Genomic DNA, 21,779 nt, shown 5'->3' on the forward strand with positions numbered 1-21,779 from the left:
TGCGCGTTTGGGGGTCTTCCCAAACTCTGGCCTGTGTGGGGCTGCTTAGTGCAGGCTCTCAGAAAGCCCCTTCTGCTGTTGTTATTGTTACTTTATTATTATTACTTGGATTCAAGGCTATTCTGTGACACTCTGCTTCCCTGGACCCTGGGCCACCCAGATCACGTAGGGGTTTGGGGTCTTCAGGGCACCCTCTTTCCTCTGTCCTTGTTATGGTCTGGGGGCTGCCCTGCCCCCACCTCCCCTACTTCTAGCCATTCCCCTGGCCCTCTCAGGTTTCGCCATATGTCTGATGAGGTCACCCCAGCCGAGGCGGGGGTGTCCTTGGGGGCAGGCGGGCCCTCTCCTCTTAGTGATCAGGTTGCTGGCATCCGTCTCAGAGAGTACCTTCGAGGCCTCTTTCCCTCCTTTTTATCTCCAGGGAGAGAATTATCCTCCCAAGGCTGTGGCTACAGGTTCCAGACAGATGGAGCCTCCCCAGGGGCACCCCAAAGGGCAGCTGCTACCTGTCTTATGCTTATGTGGTTTATTGTGTACAGTTTCTCACTGTGGATGCATGTTGGAAATGGATTGGAGACTCATCCTCAGGCCAGATTGCCTGGGCTTGAGGCCCAGCTCTGCTACTTACTAGCTGTGTGGCTTTGGGTAATCTCTTCACTACACTGGGCTTCAGTTCCCTCCTCTGTAAAATGGGCACAGTAATAATAGTACCTACCTCCTAGGATTGTTTGAGGAATAAAACACTTAGAGTAGCACCTGTCACATAATAAGGTCCAAAGGCGTAAGGTATGATAATAATTGCTAAAAAATAGTAAATCTGTTATTATTATTATTAATGTACTTTTCAATTCTGTACCTGTTACTTCTGGAGCCTATTCTGGGGCTCCTTCCTCAGTTTTTCTCCCTCTCTCCCACCTTTCCTCCACATGTTTCTTGAGCACCTACTATGTGTCAGACAGTGTTCTGGATGCAAGGGGACAGCAGTGAACGAAACCATCTTCCACTGTGAGAGGGTGGACACTCTCTGGGGAAGATGTTACCGAACAATCAGATATATACAAAACTTAGCTGATAAGAGCGCTGCCAATAGTGATGAATTCTGTGAAGGGTAACAGAGTTCAGACGGCTGTGAGGAGTGAGGTGAGACCCTCCTTTATACGGAGTCTGAGAGGGAGACCTCCTTGACGAGGGGCCTCCCCTGCCACTTGAACATCTTGCAGCAGTGGCTTTATAGGCAGAGAGCTGCAACGGCAAAGGCCTGGGCGGGAGGACAGGGCCAGTGTGTTCAGGAAACAAAAAGGAGCCAGCACGGCTTCACCTGAAAGAGTAAGCCCGAGTGGGGTGGGAAGGGCCCTTATCCTACAGGATCTTGTTGGCTGTAGAAGGGAGCGGATTGTTTCCTAGGTTTTAGTAAGAGCCACTTCTAAGTCAAGGGTTTCTCTGCACTGGCACTATTCACGTTTGGGACCAGATACATCTTCGTGGAGGCCGTCCTGGGCATTGTAGGATATTTAGCAGTATCCTTGTCCTCTACCCTTGAGATGCCAGCAGCACCCACATCCCCAATTGTGACAACTAAAAATGTCTTCAGACATTGTCACATCTCTTCTGGGGGATAAAATCACCCACCCTGGTCAAGGACCACTGCTCTAAGGCAAAGTGGGTCAGGGACAAGGCTGGCCTGGCATCAGGAGGCCTGGTTCTGAACTGTGGCTTATCACCAACTTTTTGTTTGAACTCAGACCTGTGTCTCTCACCCTCTGGGTTTCTCAGTCAAGTTGGAGCTCGCTAGACATGGCAAACTCACAACCCCGCTACTCTTCTCCTTCCCATGGCCGTGGCAGACATCACTAATCGATTATGCTGTGTCTTCCTGTTCAGCTCAGAGCTCTGGGGACCATGAAGGCACTTGGGTTAGGAGCTCTATGAGCATCCTGTCTGGTCCCCTCCTCCCAAGCAGCAAGCAGGAACCAGACAGTCCTGGGCTCAGGTTCGGCTCTCTTGGTTTCTGGCTGCGTGACTTCTGTTAGGTTACTTCACTTATGAGCCTCGGTTTTTCTTATCTATAGAGTGGGACCAAAATAGCTACCCAGAAAGCTGATCATGGGGGTTGCAATGAACTCATGTCGGGACTTTGCAGGTCTCAGCAAATGTTTGTCGCATGAACGCATGAGAACATGTGGGTCTCGTTCTGGGTGTGGAATGGTGGGAACTCTCATCCGCAGCTGGTTGGAGTGGAGGTTGGTCCAGTCACGTTGGAGAGCCACTCGTCATTAACTAGTCAAGTTGAACATGTCTCTAATCTACGGCCAACCATTCCATACCTAGGTGGACACTTGGAGGAACTTGCACACCTGTGCTCAGGAGACTTAGGTGCGCCTAGAGGATCTTGAGCACCTGAGCCCCAGTGGGCCTCTTCATCATAGCATCATTTATAGAGAGAACATTTGAAACAACTTCAACATCTGCAGCCTGGTAGTGGTTACTTACGTCTGCTCAGCAATGAAATGGACAGCTTGAGGTCTTCGTGTGGGGCTCCCGGGAAACAGGTCCTGAGACTGATTCAAGGGCGAGCAGTTTCCTTGGGAATTCACCCCAGGAAGCAGCAATAGCAGAGTCGGGGAGTGAGGCAGGGAAGGGAAGGCAGCTGAGAAAGGTGTGACATCAAGCAGGTGACCAGTGCGGGCCCCTGGGGCCCTCGGGGAAGCAGGCCCTCATGTGCCTCAGTCCTCGTCTGTCTTCGCAGCCTGCTCCGCGTGTGAGAGAGGGTCCTCATGCCAAGAGACGCTGGTGGCTGAAGTGGTGCTGGGGCGCACCCCAGGGCTGAGAACCGAGGGATGTGGGTGGGGTTTGGGTGGCAGGCGTTGCCAAGTGCACGTATCGATGTGGGTAAAGGTGGAAGATGTGATGTTGAGTGAGAAAAGGAAGTTGCTGAAAGGACGTCATTTATTAAAATGTCGTAAAAGCGGGGGCTTCCCTGGTGGCGCAGTGGTTGAGAGTCCGCCTGCCGATGCAGGGGACACGGGTTCGTGCCGCGGAGCGGCTGGGCCCGTGAGCCATGGCCGCTGAGCCTGCGCGTCCGGAGCCTGTGCTCCGCAATGGGAGAGGCCACAACAGTGAGAGGCCCGCGTAACGCAAAAAAAAAAAAAAAAAAAAAAAAAATGTCGTAAAAGCACGCAGAACGGTGTTCTTCACTGCTCGTCAACTCACACGTGCCTGGTAAGCGGGCGAAGGCACGTGTGGGAGTGAGGACCGCATATCCAGGGCAGTGGGTGCCTTGCAGGATGGGCAGGTGCACAGGTAGCTCACCTCTCTCTGTAATGATGCCTTTCTTCCCGTGTCTCCATTGAGGTTTAATATTTACAGGGTACATGGGTAAAGTGCACTGATCTTAGGTGCGCACTGATTAGGCTTTGCATACGCATTTGCCTATGTAACCGCCACTCAGATCAAGAAGTAGAATATTTCCAGCCCGCGCCCTGAGGGCTTCCTCGTGGCCCTTCCCTGTCTGCACCTCCTCCAGACTTGATGAATTTCTTTTTGAAAATGGTTTAAAGCAAATTTGACATAATGCTAATAAGATTTGCTGAAACTGGGTAGCGATGCGTTTGTGGGTGTTTGTTAAATTTTCCTCTGTCCTTTTCTGGCTCCTTGACGTATTTCATCATCATCATAAAGAGAAGAGGCGGACTTGGCCAGATGCAGGGAAGCAGCCCAGGCAGGGGTGCGGCATGGACACGGCATGGACAAAGATTCCAAGGCCGGAGGAGGGTTTCGGGCAGCCCTGGAAACCCTGAGAACGGGCTTGTCTCTAAGGGAGGTTTCCAAGATGAGAGCTGCTTTTGGCCGAGTGTTTCAAAGCTGTCAAGGTTTGGACACGGAGTCACCCCGGAGGGTCCCTTTCACCATCCTGCCTGCACAGAGGGCATTGGCGCCGCCTGGAAAAGCCAATCATGCCGTGGGCAGCACGAGGGCTGGGCCCAGAGCCCCTGCCTGCCCATTCTTTCTGGGTCACGAGCTGCCCATTATGCCCATCACACCAGCCTGTTTGCGGCTCCTCTGTGGGTGGCCCGAGCCTCGCATTGTCCCAGCACAATAGTGGTGGCCGTGCTCTTGTGGAGAAAGTGGGACAGGAAGCTGTGATCTAGGCCAGCCGAGCTGCGCTCCCAGCTTCCTGCTCTCCCTGGCAGTGCTGGGTGAGGCTGCCTTTGTCGCTCTCCTGTCTGAGGAGGCTGGAGGCTGGAGGCTGGACTTCCCGGCAGCATCACAGCCCCTGTTAAAACATCCTCTAGGAACTCCTGTCTCCTGACCCCTCTACCCGTTGTCCTTTAAAGAGAAAGATCATCAGGCTTCCAAGTAGCTCGAGTTGAGGTTCCTGCCATGTGTCGGTCACTGTGTCAGGCACATTTTATCCTTCCTTTGATTTGTGAGATTACTGTGTTCCAGGCACTAGTCTAGGCCCTGGGGGTACAGCTGGGAAGCAGACCCTGCCCTCATGGAGCTCCCATTCACTTTAACCTAGTACATTCTGAAAGGTAGGACGACAGTATCACTGTGATCTATGTATTTGCGAAGAGTAAACTGAGACTCAGAGAGGCCAATGCACTTTCCTGAGGTCACCCCACACGAAGGAGGAGGAATGCAGTTTAAACCCAAATCATTAGTCTCCAAAGCTGGCCTCTGTTGTTGGATTGGGATAAATGTTTCATTCCAGCCATGCTCCCTTCTTATTTTGGTCTTTCCCTCAGGCGCTGGTGTAGACTGCTTAATCTTAGTCTTTTTATCTGACAAATGGGCTCTTAATGCAAGATGAGAAGGTGATACGTGCATGAAGACAAGGAGGGCATCCTGGAGAAGGTGACATTTGAGCTAAGGTCTGATGAATGAGAAAAAGCTGGCTCAGGACAGAGCTGGGAGAGAATATCCTTGCAGGTAGGAACAGCATGTGCAAAGGTCCTGAGGTAGGGATGTGCCTGGCAGGTGGAAGGAATAGAGGGGTTGAAGATGTGGCTGAAGATTATTGAGGTGTGGGGTGGGGGTGGAATGCTGGAAGGTGAGTTCAAAGAGATTAACTAGTATAGGTCATGGGGACCTGTAGCTGTGGATTTTTTTTTTTTTAAGTGTATTGAGTAGCCATGGAGAGTTTCAAGCCATGGATTGATAGGATCTGATTTACATATTTAAAAGGATCCCTCTGGTTGTGTATGTGGAGAAAGGAATAGGGATGGGGTGATTGCATTAGTCCAGGCAGGAGGTGTTGGTGACTTGGACCAGGTGGGTGGCTGAGGAGGTGGGGAGAAGTGGTCCAGTGTTTAATACATGTTGAAGGTGAAGCTGATAGCATTTGCTGATGGATGGAAATGGAGTGTCAGAGAAAGAGGGGGGTCGAGGACGACACGGCCGGGTTTTGGCTGGAGCACTTGGAAGGCAGAGGTGCCATTCCTCAGGCTGGGAAGGGCTTGGTTGTGTGTGGATTTGGAGGGAAGTTCAGGAACTAGGTTTTGGATGCGTTAATTTGAGATGCCCCTTGGACATCCAGGTGGAGTTGTCGAGTTGTCAGAAATCCAGCTAAGTCCAGGCTGGGGATATATACTTGGGCTGTAGGGACTGGTCGAGAACACGCTGCGGTGAGTGTGGACAGAGAGGCAGGGCCTCTTTGCTCTGTGTCCCTGACTTTCCTCTCTGTGACCTACCATGTGGAGTATCAGCACACCTCTTCCTAGGAAAGCAGAGTCTGCAGGTGGCCGGCTCCCCATAACATCCATGGATGTCCCTTCTCATGATGGGAAAGGGTCCAGCACCCTCCTCTCGGCTGGCCTGCCCCTGCGTCCCTCCATCCTGGGCTGTCCCTTCCACCTCCCCCCACTCAGAGCTCTCCCCTTTGCTCTGACCACCCATGGCAGGGAAGGTGACTGACAGGCCACCATGCCTCATCGTGGCCAGTGGACCATGAAGTCATTTTCGCAGGGGACTCCATGTGGTCAACCTGGGGACAAGCCCTAGAGTCGGGGCAAACCCGGCAGAGTTTGCTGTCAGCGGGGCTGGCCTCAGTCTCCCTCCGATGCTCCCATGTCCTCCTGCCCACGCCCATGTCTGTTCTGTCTCCCCGGCCTGTCCTCGGGATCTCGCAGTGGCTTGTCCTCTGCCTGCTCTGTCCCACCCATACCAGTGCCAGGCCGCTGTCGTTGCTCATCAGTGGAGAGGCTGCACCCCTCCACTCTGGTCCGTCCACTTTCATGCTTGACCCCTAAAACCTAGTTCCTCACAAAAACAGATGGCTCTTTTGCCACCATTTAAAAGCTGGGAGACTTTGCTTAAAAAAAAAATCCTAGGGCTTCCCTGGTGGCGCAGTGGTTGAGAATCTGCCTGCTAATGCAGGGGACACGGGTTCGAGCCCTGGTCTGGGACGATCCCACATGCCACGGAGCAACTAGGCCCGTGAGCCCCAACTACAGAGCCTGCGTGTCTGGAGCCTGTGCTCCGCAGCAAGAGAGGCCGCGACAGTGAGAGGCCCGCGTACCGCGATGAAGAGTGGCGCCCGCTTGCCACAACTAGAGAAAGCCCTCGCACAGAAACGAAGACCCAACACAGCCAAAAATAAATAAATAAATTAAAAATAAATAAATAAATAAATACTCCTGTTCTCTGTTTAAAAAATAAAAAGGGGGGAAAATAAGAATATATGTGTATGTGTATGTATGTATATGTATATACATAAATATATTTGTGTTTTTTTCCTCAGCTTTATCGAGCTACAACTGACATGTAACACTGTGTACGCTTAAGGTGTGCAGCTTGCTTTAGTGCATTTATATATTGCTAAATGATTACCACCACAGTGCGACTTTAAGTATATAATAGAGTATAATTAACCATAGTCACTATGCTGTACATTAGATCCCCAGAACTTATTCCTCCAGTAACTGGAACTGTGTACTCTTTGGTCAACCTGTGTATGTTTATTTGGAATGATACATAAGCCACTAGGAGCTGTGGTTCCCATGGAGGATGGGAAGGACTGGATGGATGGGGCCTGCGGTATAGGAGACTTTTCATATTTTTGACGTTTTATATTTTTGATTTTTGAGCCACGTGAATGGTTATTATTTAGAAGTTAAGTTTTTAAGCAAGAGGAAAAAAAAGGAAAATGAATTGTAGTCTGAGAGGGTCCTGCGGGTGATGAAGCAGGTGTGAGTGCAGCTCAGGAGGGCAGGGTTTGTGTTGGTCTCTGCAGAGCCTGGTGGAGTAGGTGCTCCATAAACACATGTTGGCTGAAGGGCAGAGTAGGTTTTTGCTTATTTCCTGCCCACGTCCCTGGGTCGTGGTGCTTCCCAGGGCCTAGTTGGCATTTGAACTTGTAACCCTTTTTTCAGGCCACCTCCGGGGGACTGGAGGCGTGGACGCTCACCTCTCCCTGCTTCTTTCCTCCAGGCATTCCTGCATCGCATCCGGCAGAACACCGCGGACTCGGTGGAGAAGGGCCTGACGGAGGAGAACGTCAAGGTGTGGACCCGGGGCTGGCCCCTTTCCCAACTGTCCCTGCCGCTGTGTGTGGAGCTGCCTGTTCCTCCCGGGTGATGCTCAGAGGGTGCCCGGGTCCACTCCGCGGGCAGCTGCCTTTGGCCTCCCAATGGCTTGCTCCCTGCAGCCCCTGGAGGGCTCTGGGTCCCGCGAGCAGACAGTGCTTGGGGGATGTGAGGAGGACTCAGCCTCAGGGCCCCACTCCCTGCCTCGAGGCTCTCCCCTTGCTCAATGCAGCCATCCTGTCTTCCAGCCTCCTCATGCCAGGGACCCTGGCTTGGAGCCAGTGGAAAATCCCTTCCCAAGTGCCGCTGGGAGCCTGGCACCTCCATCTGCCCTCCTGGCAGCCCTGCCCCCTGCCCTGCCCTGGGTGTTGAGTGTCGAGGCTGGGCGGATGAATAATTGGGTCCAGGCTAAGTCTTGGCTGTGGCTCTGGGGAGTTTTGAAAGGAAGTCAGAAGACCTTCTGTGTGCATGGTGGAGGCCCCAGCAGTCCCCAGGCCTGGCTTTCTAATGTGGCCTCACTCTCTGGGAAGCCACCTCCAGTCCTTGGGGCTCCAGGGTCCTGGTCCTCAGAGAGAGGGGAGACGGGGCAGGGTCGGGGTCAGAGGTGCCAGCATGTACAGCATATAAAGGGCTTGGTCAAGCAGGACCCTTGTGTATGTCCTGGTTAATAAGGATACCTTGTACATTGACAACTCTGAGTTCAGTATTTTGGATAAGAAAGCTGAGGCTTAGAGATGTAAAGCGACCTACGCAGGGCCAGTGCATGGCAGGTCCCTGGTAGGGCTGGGATCAAAGCTTTTCATTCATTCTTTGGGCAAATACTTACTGAGTACCTACTGTTTATTAGGTCTGTTTATTACAAACTATTTATTACAACTTAAAAACTATTATAATTAAAATTTATAATTTATTACAGTTTGAAAAAATTACCTTTTTTATGAGGTATAATTCACATACAGTGAAGGGTACAGTCTTAAGTGCAGGCTCCTCTGTGCCCCCCCAGTACATGCCCCCACCCCAAAGACAACCACTGACTTCTAGTGGCGTTGATTAGCTTTGCCTGTTCTTGAACTATATATAAAAATGAGCTCTTTCGTCATGCCCAGCATCTTTTGCTCACTGTTATGTCTCTGAGATTCACCCATGTTGTTGTATGTAGCCGGAAGTCATTCTTTTTCATTGCTGTGTAGTATCCCGTAGTATGACTGTGCCACAATTGACTCATTCATTCTCCCGTGGATGGATATGTGTGCAATTTCCAGTTTTTGGCTGTGATGACTGTTCTTGTCTATGTCTTTTGGGGGATACAAGCTCTAATTTCTTTGGGGTATACACTCAGGTGACAGATATTTATTTTGAAATTCTGTAGCCATTCCTTGAAGTAAGGGTAACAATAGGATCTATCCTATGTGTCTTTACCATAAGCAGATTTAACCATGTGAGCTGGACAGAAGAAGAGAGAGAAAAATAATCCAACAGTGTGGGTGATTCTTCCAGCCACTTCATGTGACAAGTGTCCCTCAGGGCGAGTTTGAGGAGGACGAAGAGGGACCCTGACCTTCTGGGACTGCAGCTTTGATGAGTGGTCTCCTGCCCCTCGGCCTTCCCTGCCCACTTTCAGGGCTCTCCCCCTGCCGACTGTCTGGTGCCTCCGTAGGGTCCATGGAGTTGGTCTTCATTCCTTGGGACCTTAACTCAAATGTCACCTTCTCAGAGCGGTTGTCCCTGGCCTTTGTTGTGTTTATTTATTTAATTATTGATTGATTGATTGATTGTTTTTTAATAACATCTTTATTGGAGTATAATTGCTTTACAATGTTGTGTTAGTTTCTGCTGTACAATAAAGTGATTCAGCTACATGTATACCTATATCCCCATATCCCCTCCCTCTTGTGTCTCCCTCCCACCCTCCCTATCCCACCCCTCTAGGTGGTCACAAAGCACCGAGCTGATCTCCCTGTGCTTCCCACTAGCTATCTATTTTACATTTGGTAGTGTATATATGGCAGTGCCACTCTCTCACTTTGTCCCAGCTTACCCTTCCCCTCCCTGTGTCCTCAACTCCATTCTCTATGTCTGCGTCTCTATTCCTGTCCTGCCCCTAGGTTCATCAGAACCATTTTTTCCACATATATGTGGATTCAACATATATGTGTTAGCATACAGTATTTGTTTTTCTCTTTCTGACTTACTTCACGCTGTATGACAGACTCTGCGTCCATCCACCTCACTACAAATAACTCAGTTTCATTTCTTTTTATGTCCGAGTAATATTCCATTGTGTGTATGTGTCACATCTTCTTTCTCCATTCATCTGTCGGTGGACACTTAGGTTGTTTCCATGTCCTGGCTATTGTAAATAGAGCTGCAATGAACATTGTGGTACATGACTCTTTTTTTTTTTTATCTTTATTGGAGTATAATTGCTTTACAATGGTGTGTTAGTTTCTGCCTCATAACAAAGTGAATCAGTCACACACACACATATGTTCCCATATCCCTTCCCCCTTGCGTCTCCCTCCCACCCTCCCTATCCCACCCCTCTAGGTGGTCACAAAGCACCGAGCTGATCTCCCTGTGCTATGCGGCTGCTTCCCACTAGCTATCTATTTTACATTTGGTAGTGTATATATGTCCATGCCACTCTCTCACTTTGTCACAGCTTGCCCTTCCCCCTCCCCATATCCTCAAGTCCATTCTCTAGTAGGTCTGTGTCTTTATTCCTGTCTTACCCCTGGGTTCTTCATGACATTTTTTTTTTTCTTAGATTCCATATATATGTGTTAGCATACGGTATTTGTCTTTCTCTTTCTGACTTACTTCACTCTGTATGACAGACTCTGGGTCCATCCACCTCACTACAAATAACTTAATTTTGTTTCTGTTTATGGCTGAGTAATATTCTATTGTATATATGTGTCACATCTTCTTTATCCATTCATCCGATGATGGACACTTAAGTTGTTTTCATCTCCTGGCTATTGTAAATAGAGCTGCAATGAACATTTTAGTACATGACTCTTTTTGAATTATGGTTTTCTCAGGGTATATGCCCAGTAGTGGGATTGCTAGGTCATATGGTATTTCTATTTTTAGTTTTTTAAGGAACCTCCATACTGTTCTCCATAGTGGCTGTATCAATTTACATTCCCACCAACAGTGCAAGAGTGTTCCCTTTTCTCCACACCCTCTACAGCATTTATTGTTTGTAGACTTTTTGATGATGGCCATTCCGACTGGTGTGAGGTGATAACTCATTGTAGTTTTGATTTGCATTTCTCTAATGATTAGTGATGTTGAGCATCCTTTCATGTGTTTATTGGAAACCTGTATATCTTCTTTGGAGAAATGTCTATTTAGGTCTTCTGCCCATTTTTGGATTGGGTTGTTTGTTTTTTTGATATTGAGCTGCATGAACTGCTTGTAAAATTTGGAGATTAATCCTTTGTCAGTTGCTTCACTTGCAAATATTTTTTCCCATTCTGAGTGTTGTCATTTCATCTTGTTTATGGTTTCCTTTGCTGTGCAAAAGCTTTTAAGTTTCATTGGGTCCCATTTGTTGATTTTTGTTTTTATTTCCATTTCTCTAGGAGGTGGGTCAAAAAGGATCTTGCTGTGATGTATGTCATAGAGCGTTCTGCCTATGTTTTCCCCTAAGAGTTTGATAGTGTCTGGCCTGACATTTTTGGCCTCCGTGTTTAAATGTCCAAATTCTTCCTCCTGCTCCACCCTGGGACTCCCTTCCTGTTTTATGTTTGTCTTTAGTGCTTCTTTTCACCTAGAAAACTGTAGTTATTTGTTGGTTGTCTGTCCCCTTCGTAGAACGTCACCTCCATGGAGGCAGGCACGTCGTTCTTCCCTGTTGTGTCCCCAGGGCCTGGCACACAGTAGGGGCTCAGTTAGTACTTGCTGAATGAATGAATGGTGAGAAACCCTAGAGGGAACTGTAACCATAGCGACACTGGTGACCCCTGGTTGCCAGCTGCTGTGGGTGGTGAGTGGGGGGATGGGTGGGAGAGGGACTCCGTACCATATTTATTTTACTGTTTTGATTTTTGAACCCTGTGAATGCCTTCTTCAAAATTAAATTTAAAATGCACCTGTTTAGGGAATTCCCTGGTGGTCCAGTAGTTAGGAATCGGCGTTTTCACTGCCAGGGCTTGGGTTTGATCCCTGGTTGGGGAACAGATTCTTCAAGCCACGCCGTGTGGCCAAATTAAAAAGAAAAAATGCACCTGTTTAAAAAAAAAAAAAAGAAACAGAAAAAGTAATTCATGCCGTTCAAAGGGCCTCAAGTCAGTGAAAATCTCCTCTAGTTCTTCTTCTTAGAGGCCCTGACCGTTAGCAGCTTGTGTTATTGTCCAGGGGGGTCTCCGCTTCTTCCAGCATAGAGAGGAGTGGCCTTTGCGTGTGTTATTTTACACAAATGGACCCATATTGGAATCCCATGTGGCACCATGATTCCCCCCCCTCCCCCCGCAGTATATATCAAGGATCATTGCAGGGCTCCAGATCCATTTCTACAGACCTGTAGATTCTTTTCACAGACTCAAAGTATTTCAGAATATGGCATGTATTTAAACATAGCCAATCCACTTTATTTAACTATTTGACGAGTCCCCATTAATGGATATTTGGCTTTTGTCTAATCTTTTACTAGTGCAGATAAGGCTGCAGTATATGGTCTTCGCCATCCACCCAGTGCTCAGCCTCGGGGCAATGAACAAGTTGGGCTGGACGATTCTTTGCCACGGGGGCTGTCCTGTGTATTATAGGATGGGTAGTGGCGTCGCTGGCCTCTACCTATGAGACACCGGTAGGATCCTTCTCCCCAGTTTGTGACAACTGAAAATGTCCCCAAATATTGGCAGATGTCCACTGGGAGGCAAAACTAGCCCTGGTTGGAAATGACTAGTCAAAAGGTTAAATTCTGAAATGTAGAACTGTGGGTCAGATTGTGCATTTCAAACCATATAGGTTCCTGTGGGGAAACAGGCACTCATATATTGTTTGTGAGAGTTTAAATGGCACATTTGGAATGTCCTTCCCTATTGTATTTTCTGCTATCAGGTCATTTTATTAGGTGCCTGGAAGTACCCTCGTCGTTTTAAAAATCAGTCCTATGTGTATGCATATGGCTGATTCACTTCGCTGTACGGCAGAAAGTAACACAACCTTGTAAAGCAATTATCCTCCAATAAAAAAAAATCAGTCCTATGGTTGGACATACCAGGTGTGTCTGGCCGCGATGAAGATTGTGATGGATGTCTTGGTATATATTCCTCTGCAGGCTGAGTGTGAAGTTCAGTTCTGCTGCTTCACTGGACCATGTGACCTTGGGAATGTTAATTCTCTTCTCTGAGCGTCTGTTCTTCATCTATGAATTGGGGATGATAATAGTTCCTGCCTCGTGGAGTTATAGTGAGGATTAGATGCCATAAGTGCGTGTAAAGTTATTGGCACAAGATTAGGCATTAATCCTGTTTAGTAAATGTTGGCAGTATTTTTGTTAGTATCATGATCTCTGTTAGCTCCAGCGTATGAGAGTGCCCGTTTTCCTACACCCTCCTCGCCTGCACCGGGGGCTTATGTATTTTTTTTTTAAGATTTATTTATTATTTATTTATTTAATTAATTTATTTTGGGCTGTATCAGGTCTTAGTTGCGGCACATGGGATCTTTGTTGAGGCATACAGGATCTTTTGTTGTGGTGCGCGGGCTTCTCTCTAGTTGTGGCATGAGGGTTTTCTCTTCTCTAGTTGTGGCGTGCAGCCTGGGCGGGTGGGCTCTGTAGTTGTGGCACACGGGTTCCAGAGCGCATGGGCTCTGTAGTTTGCGGCACGCAGGCTCTCTAGTAGAGGTGCACGAGCTCAGTAGTTGTGGCGCGTGGGCATAGTTGCCCTGCGGCATGTGGGGTCTTAGTTCCCTGACCAGGGATCAAACCCACGTCCCCTGCATTGCAAGGTGGATTCTTCACCACTGGACCACGAGGGAAGTCCCTATGTAATTTTTTTTTTTTTAATGCTTCATTTTGGTCTCCTCTACGCCTCGATTAATGTTCTCCTTGGGCCTCATTTTTCCCTCGCAGATCCTGTTCTCAAACATTGAAGACATCCTGGAAGTTCATAAGGATTTCCTGGCTGCCTTGGAGTTTTGTTTACATCCGGAGCCTCAGTCTCAGCATGAACTTGGAAATGTTTTCTTAAAATTCGTGAGTACGATGCCCCAGCCCCTATCGGAGCCTGCAGCTTTTGGGGAGTGGGCTTCTCCCCGGGTCCCCATTCTGTCCACCCTTGGCCAGCTTTGTCTGTAGGTCTGTCTGGGAGGGGGAGAGGCAGGTGGGCAGGTGGGTCCAGCCTCCACCCCCCGGGAACAATGGGCAGAGGGCTGGACCCAGCAGACGGGGGCTCTTTTTAGTTGGCTCTCCCTCCCTTTAATGTCATGTAGAGTGTGGTCCCCTTTTCCTCAGAGCTCTTTGCTGAATGACTGTGTCCTGGGGCTCCTGTGACCTCCTGGCCTGGTGGGGCCCCTCTGCTGCAGCATGACCAAGAGGGTGGACTTGGGTCAGACACACCTGCATTTGACTCCCGGTCTGGCCACCCACTGGCCACCAAGGATGTCTGACCCTTGGGTGCCCCCTTGGGCTGCTGGACAGGGAGACTGATCCTTGTTGTAATAGCCACTCTCTTCCCAAGTCACTTAGAATTGTGAGGGGACAGCTGGAGGAAGGGGGGCAGCCTAGCCCACAGGAGGCAACTGCTTTTCTCCACCCGTGCTGCGCGGGACCCTCCCCACTGGGAGGAAACCCGCACTGGCCTCACAGGCATGAGGCCTGGGCCAGACTCCTGTACTTGCTGAGCCTCAGTTTCCTCCTCTGATGGAGCAGTAGGGATAGTGGTGCCTCCTTGGGTTGATGGAAGGACTCAAAGAGGTAAAGCAACAAAGTGTGTAGCCAAGAGGAGCAGTTCTCAACCAGGGGGTGATTTTGCCCCCAGGGGACATTTGGCCACATCTGGAGACATTTTTGGTTGTCACAGGTTGGGGAGGGGGCCATGCTACTGGCTTCTAGTGCGTGGAGGCCAGCGATGCCACCAAACAGCCCATAACCTGCAGGACGGTCCCCACGGCAGAGGATTATCCGACCTCAAGTGTCAGCGGTGCTGAGATGAGAGACCTTGGCCTGGAGCAAGCACTTGGTCCATGTCGGTGCTTACTTTCGTTGTCATTGTCATCGTTACTAACTCCCTTCTCCAGGGAATCACATCTGTATGGTCCGAGATTAGCATGGCAGAGCCGGGCTGCTCATGGGCTGTGTCACCCTTGGCAAGTTGTTTTAACTTGTCTGTGCCTCGGTGTCCTCACCTGTAAAATGGGTAAAAAACTAGACCTGACCCTTGATGTCCTTGAGGATCGAGTGAGCTAATACAAGGAAGGAGAGGGCCCCGAACAGCTCCTGGCCCACAGTAAGTGCTCACTAAACGTTGGCTATTAGCTCTTCATGTGGCCACCATTCCTCAGCATTTGAAATAGGATGAATGTGAGAGCAGACAGGTGAGATGGGCACTAATGGAGGGCGTGATGCAGGGCAGGGATGTGATCTGCTTTGCATTTAATGGGCTGCTGTTGGGGAAGTGGGGAAACCAGCAAGAGGTCACTGCACGTCTGAGATGATGGTGCCCATCGGGCAGGGTGGTAGCCGTGCATGTGGTGAGAGGGGCTAGTAGCAGTACTGGTTAAGGACACATCTTTTTTTTTTGTTTTTCTCTTGCTGAGCCACGAGGCCGGCAGGATCTTAGTTCCCCAACCAGGGATTGAACCCAGGCCCTAGCAGTGAAAGCACTGAGTCCTAACCACTGGACCGCCAGGGAATTCCCCAGGACAAGTATCTTGAATAGGAAAATAGAAAGGATGGGAGGGACAGTCTTCCCTTTGGGTTCAGAGGAAGGAGTGAGCCCCCATTTCTCTGGAGCCAGGCTGCTTAGGTTCCATTCCCTGTTCCATCACTGAAAAGCTGAGTGACCTTGGGCAAGTCACTTCACCTCTCCAGGCCTCAGTCTCCAACTCTGTAAAATGGGAGTAATGATAGTACCTGCTGTATGGTGCTGTCATGAGGATGAAATGAGTTAATTCGAGTAAAGCAGTGAGATCTGGCCTGGCTCCAAGCTGGTGCTGCATCAGTGTCAGCAATGGGTGTTATTCCAGCTGGGGCACCAAGGAAGGCTTTTGGGAGGTGGTGGCGTAGTTGGGGATGCCTGTGAAGTGATGACATCTGAGCTGAAAGTGGAATAATCCATACTTTAGACGAAGTGGGGAAGGGGTCCTCAGGGTGCATTTTCCAGCTTGCCAATAACTCCAGGCCCCATGTGTCCCCCGACTTCTCTGCCTGAGCCGCAGAGGTGTGGTAAGCAGGTTTAGCGCACTGGCCAGTGAGGGTCTCCGGCTCCTGAGTCCCCACTTGGGCTAATTTGCTCAGAGATGCAGGGGACGGCTGGAGGAAGGAAGGTGGGGGTTTTAGAGCCCAGGAGGCAGCCTCTTTTCCATACCCTCTCCTGTGCTGCCCGGAACCCTCCTCATGTAGCCTCATCAAACTGGACACCCGTGAGGGCAGTGCCTACCCTCAGAATCCTGATGTGCCGATGGTGGATGTTCAGGCCTTCGTGGGGAGTCAAAAAAACTTATTTAAAAGGGAAATTTGCATCATTATTGGACGTGGAAAATGAGTGTCTCTTGCTATTAAAAATAAATGCAATGGAAACCAAGCTATGTTACAGCATTCCGTCTAGAAACTCTTGCCCACCTGAGTCTCTGAGGCTGAGACCTGCGCTGGGTTTGATCAAAAGGAAGATGAACAGTGTCAGACTGGCTTTGGTGTCACAGCACACCTTGCTGAGACCCTTCCTTGAGGTAATTGGAACAGCTGAAAAAGGAGTCAGCTTTCTCCACGTATGATTCAGTGTTTTTAATTTTTTTTTTTTTTTTTTTGCGGTACGCGGGCCTCTCCCGTTGCGGAGCACAGGCTCCGGACGCGCAGGCTGAGCGGCCATGGCTCACGGGACCAGCTGCTCCACGGCATGTGGGATCTTCCCGGACCGGGGCACGAACCTGCGTCCCCTGCATCGGCAGGTGGACTCCCAACCACTGCGCCACCAGGGAAGCCCCAGTGTTTTTAATTTAAAGTCATCTTTTTCATTTAACATTTGCAGTCATCACCCCGCCCCCCCCAGGCTCATGGAAGACGGTGCTGAGTTCTTTTTAAAAGCGGCCGCTGCTGTAGGTTGGTTTTCAGGAGCTGGAGGCCTGCGTACGGGTGGCCTATTGGAAGCAGCTGAAGAAGGTTGCACAGTCTCCACCTGGCCTGACCCCACCTGGGGTTGAGGGAACTCTGGAGCTGGCGTGCCTCTTCCTTCAGGTCGCCCTGAATTGCCATGAGGTGGCGGGGCCTTTGCACCCCCATTGGACATGGGCTGTCCCGGGGAGTGGGTGGACAGCCTCGGGCCGGCCAGGCAGCTGTCTCAGGCTGAGGACGGTCCCTGGGGAGGGACTCACGGATAGGACACACTCACCACAGCATCCCCCGACAGCCCCAAAGGGAGGGGGCACCAGGGCCAGCCAGACAGCATCGGGGTTGTAAGGTGGTGACTGGGAACAGAGCTCTGTGGACAAGCTCTCCAGGAGAGGAAGGGGCACGTCAGACCCTGTGAGGGGCCCTGGCTTACAGCCCAGCCCACCGCTGCTGCCCAGCCAGTGGGGGACTCCCTCACACCCTCACCCCCAAACCCAACCACTAACTACTGAGGTGATTGCAGACTAGCACTCAGTGAACCTTCTCTTTGTGCCGGGTGCTGGTCTGAGTGCTTTACATATATTAATTCATTACAACGTCGCAACAACCTTTAATGGTGGGTGCTGTTGTTATACCCACTCTACAGATGAGGAAACTGAAGCTCAGAGAGGGTAAGTCAGTGCTCAAGCTTACCCAGGCAGCGAGTGTTGGAGCCGGGATTTGAGCCAATGTCGTCTGACTCCTGGACTTGTGTTTTTCACCGTCTTACATGATAAAGTCTCTTTATATCATTATTAAGCACCTACTGTGCACCAGGCACTGTACTTGGCCCTGAGGATGGTGCCCTAAATAAGACAGACTTGCTTTTTGCTGCCATGAGGCTCCATGAGGAGGTTTAGTCAGTTGACAGAGGAGGTCGTTTCAGATGTGGATGTGGGTTTGTGAAGAATATAAAATGCAGATGTGAGGAGTGACTCTCCTTGAGGTTGTCTGAAGTTGGGAAGTCAGGGACAGGGTTGCTAGATTGAGCAAATAACAACACCCAGAACGGTGAGTGTTTGGATGAATTTGAATTTCAGGTAAGTGACAAATAACATTTTAGCATAAGTATGTCTCATAAAATGTTCGGGGCATACTTCTACTGAAACACGATTTGTTGTTTATCTGACATGAGCGCTCAGCTGAGTGTCTTGTGTTTTATCTGGCGATCCTGGTCAGGGAAGGCCTCTGTGAGGTGGTGACGTAGGGGATCTTGGAGAAGGATATGCCACATGGAGAGGAAGCCAGGGCAGGGGCCCTGGATGGAGCAGGCTTGGTCCACTGGAGGAAGGCAGGGAGGCCAGAGTGGTTGAAGCAGAGTCAGTGATGGAGGGAATCCAGGGATGTCATGGGGACCCTGTCCTGCAGGGACTGCATGATGAGAGTTGGAGGGTTTAGCAAGAATTGGTGTGGTCTGTGTTAGGTTTTAGCCTCTTCTCCCCACAGCTGTGTGGACAGGCGGAGGATAGCTTGCGGAAAGTGACCTGAATCTCATACTCCCCTCCCCACCAGAGAGGTCTACATGGCCAGCTCCTTCCCTCCTCCAAGTCTCAGTCTTTGTGGGTGTGAAACGAGTGGTGCGGAGCAGATGGTCTCCGTGGAGCTAGTGTCACCCCCTGGGTACTGTGGACAGCAGCCACCACTTCTCACAATCCTCGAGCTCTCTCTGGGGGCTAGAGCCTCTCCCCCAGCTGTCCCCAGCTGGCAGCTGTCCCCTTCTCCTCCTTCACAGCCCAAATCCACGGCCACACACACCCCACCCCCACGTCTGTGTGTGCACAACGGTTTGTCCATTTCCTCCAAGCCAAACAAGCAAAGCCCCATGGGGCGCCCCTAGGAGGAAGTTGAACACTTGGCCTCTTAGCTGTCAAGGGTAGCATTTCCACGTTTGCTGCATCTTCGGCCTGCAATGCAGCTGGGGTTGAGCTCAATGAGAGGAGATGGGAGTGATGAAACTCGGCATGGTTTTGAAGAGGGGTGTTGCCATTTGCTAAATTTAACTTCAAGTCTCAAGCCTTCTCCCCTGCCCTTTTCACAGGCCGAAGGAGAGGATGACATTGCACAGTGTGTCAGAGAAGGGGCTCAGGGAATGAGGAATGACGAACCTGTGGCGATCTTGACTTATTCCCTTCTCCTGCATCCATGGCAGACATTGCTAGTCAATCACAGCGTTATCCATGGGGTTCCAGAATTCTTCTCACTAGTGTTCCAGATAGCAGTACTTATTGATTGGGGTTGGCATGTGAGAATGAACAGATTTGGCTGTGCTTTTTGGTCCAACCCCTTGATGGTACAGATGGAGATGAACAGGGAGACGGTCATCACACCAGACTTGCGTCCATTTTTTTCATTTTCTTCCCCTTTTAAGAGTGTGCATATATTAGTACTGTCTTCACTGCGAGTGACAAAAACTCAAATAGGCTTAAACAAGAAAAGGACTTTATTGGCTCCTACAAATGAAATATTCAGGGTGTGTTGACATCAGGTATAGCTGGATCCAGGATCCCATATGATGTTTTCAAAACTTGGTTTTTCTTTATCTCTAGGCTCTGCTTTCCTCTGTTTTGGCTTAATCCTTAGCGTGGTGGCAGAGGTGACCCTCAGCAGTTTCAGGGTGACAGTCTGCTAGCTTAGTAACAAAAGTTCAAAGAGAGCTTCTCTTCACAGCAGTTCCAACCTGAGTCCTTAAGGGTTCTCACTGGCCCAGTTTGGATTGCATGGCCATTGCTGCCAGGACCGGGAGCTCTTTGATTGGCCTGGGTCATACGCTCACCCGTGGTGCCTGGGAGTGGAGTGGAGTCAGTGGGGTCAGAGTGTAGGAGGCAGATTCCCCAGGGGAAAAACTGGGGGCTGTGACCAGAACAAGGGGGAGTGGATGCTGGGTGGGTGAAACAACACACGGGCCAGCGAAAAGCCGAGGCTGCATTGTGGTGCACCAGGTTTGTCCAGAAGAAACGTGGGGCTGGTGTGAGGGTCTCGGGCACCACTCAGTTCTTCCCTCTGCTCTCTTGCTTCATTCATCAAATAGTCATGAGGCCTGCACTCTGTCTGGGACTTCAGTCCCCACTGGCCATAGCCGTGACCTCATCAGTTTGCAAAGCCTGCCTCCATGGAGCTCATGGTCCAGGGGGTGGTTGTGGGGTGGTGGACAGTGCAAGAATGAGAAATCAAATATACCGGGAGGCGAGAGCCACCACAGTCCTCAAAATCTGCCTGGTGCCTTCCCTGGTGGCCTTCCTCAGACCTGTGAGTCCATTCAGTTCCCTTCCTCCTGACTCTGCCTGTCTCTTTTTTGCCATCAAAACCTACCCACCCGGGCTTCCCTGGTGGCGCAGTGGTTGAGAGTTGGCCTGCCGATGCAGGGGACATGGGTTTGTGCCCCGGTCTGGGAGGATCCCACATGCCGCGGAGCGGCTGGGCCCGTGAGCCATGGCCGCTGAGCCTGCGCGTCCGGAGCCTGTGCTCCGCAACGGGAGAGGCCACAACAGTGAGAGGCCCGCGTACTGCAAAAAAAAAAAAAAAAAAAGACAAAAAACCCCGACCCATCCACTGTCCCACCTGTCATAGATGGATTCACCAATGGGATGATGACTTTGCTGAAGTAGTAACCATGGTAATGATAGAAACATCAACAACAGCAATAACAATAGCGGCTGATAGTTAAGGAGCCCGTACTGTGCACTGTTTTACGCATTTACTATGAATTCACCCGGTAACCCTCACAGCGACCTTATGACGGGGAGGTCATGACTGTCTATAATTTAAGGGCTCGAATGCAGAGGCTCTGAAACATTACATGCCTTGCCCAAGGTCACAGAGCTGGCGAGCTGGGGAGTCGGGCTGTGCACCTGGGCGGCCTGGCTGTAGAACCTGGACTTGCACTTAGGAGGCTGATGCTGATCGTAGCCATGGGGGCTTTGGTGTCTTTTCTTGGAGCTGTGCTAATAGCAGGGCCTCTAGGCTCTTGGCTGCAGAGCCGGACATCAGCATGGGGGTTAAGAGAGGTCAGATCCTCCTCTGCCACGTCGCTAGGTGTGAGACCCTGGACTCATGACTTTCATCGGTTTCCCATGTGTGAATGGGTTGAATACAGCAATGACCGTGTCAGGTTACTGGGAGGTGTGAGTGAGTCCACCCGCATTCCAGGAGAGCAGAGGGTGGCATGTCCTAACTGCTCAGTACATACTACATGTTGGCCGTCGGCTCTGGCTGTGGACACTTCACTGCTCAGGGCATCTGCTCAGATGGTGTACACGGAGCCCCAGGGGGAGCTGGGCCGGGTTGGGGTGGCTTACTGATTCTGAAACCCATTCTCTCTCCTCGTTGGTTTCCTCTTTCCTGCAGCCACCCACTGGCAGGATGACTGGGGGCTTGTGCAGAAGCAAGACGAGCTGCTTACTTTGCAGACCCACCTTTTCCTTCCTTAGCTTCTTGGGGTCTCCTGGCCACCCCCCAGCCCAAGGTCAAGGCCCTTCAGCCACCTTCAGCCCTTCCTGTCCTGCAGCCTTCCCCAGGACATCCTTGTTTGGGGTTTGGTGGGTTGGAAGGAGGTGTTCTGTGAGCCTTTGGGAACCGAGTATGCTCGGTGGAGAGCTTCCTGCTAACTAAGACGGCTCCTGTCCCTTTCAGTCCCGGAAACCCTGACTGATGGTTACAGACCTGGTGACTCACAGGTGACCTCTAGGCTGGAAAGAGTCCAGCTTTGGGCTCAGGGGTACCTGGAGGTCAAGAGAGCTATTCCCCTGCCTCAACAGTGCCACTGCTGTGTGGCAGTGACCAGAGGTCTACTTGTTCCCCCAAATTCCTGAGTCTTATTTAGACTCTTCTGGTTCATATATACAGGGCATTGCACCTAGTAGGTGTGTAGAGTTCATTCATTTAGTAAGTATTTATTGAGGGCCTACTGTGTGCCAGGCATTGTGCTAGGACCT

The 21,779-nt window shown here is 50.5% G+C and overlaps 1 protein-coding gene across 2 annotated transcripts in view; it reads left to right on the forward strand.

Moving 5' to 3' along the window:
- PREX1 (phosphatidylinositol-3,4,5-trisphosphate dependent Rac exchange factor 1) overlaps nucleotides 1-21,779 on the forward strand; it is a 195,003-nt gene that overhangs the window by 71,542 nt on the left and 101,682 nt on the right. The window contains exons 2-3 of one of the 2 annotated variants that reach the window (XM_082644314.1): nucleotides 7,432-7,503; nucleotides 13,615-13,737. In XM_082644314.1, the coding sequence (XP_082500440.1) occupies nucleotides 7,432-7,503; nucleotides 13,615-13,737 (195 nt within the window). The remainder of the gene's footprint in view (nucleotides 1-7,431; nucleotides 7,504-13,614; nucleotides 13,738-21,779) is intronic. The other variant, XM_082644315.1, reaches the window with a different exon arrangement.

Source organism: Mesoplodon mirus (assembly GCF_964341445.2).
Source record: "Mesoplodon mirus genome assembly, chromosome: 15".
Taxonomy (NCBI): Eukaryota; Metazoa; Chordata; class Mammalia; order Artiodactyla; family Ziphiidae; genus Mesoplodon; species Mesoplodon mirus.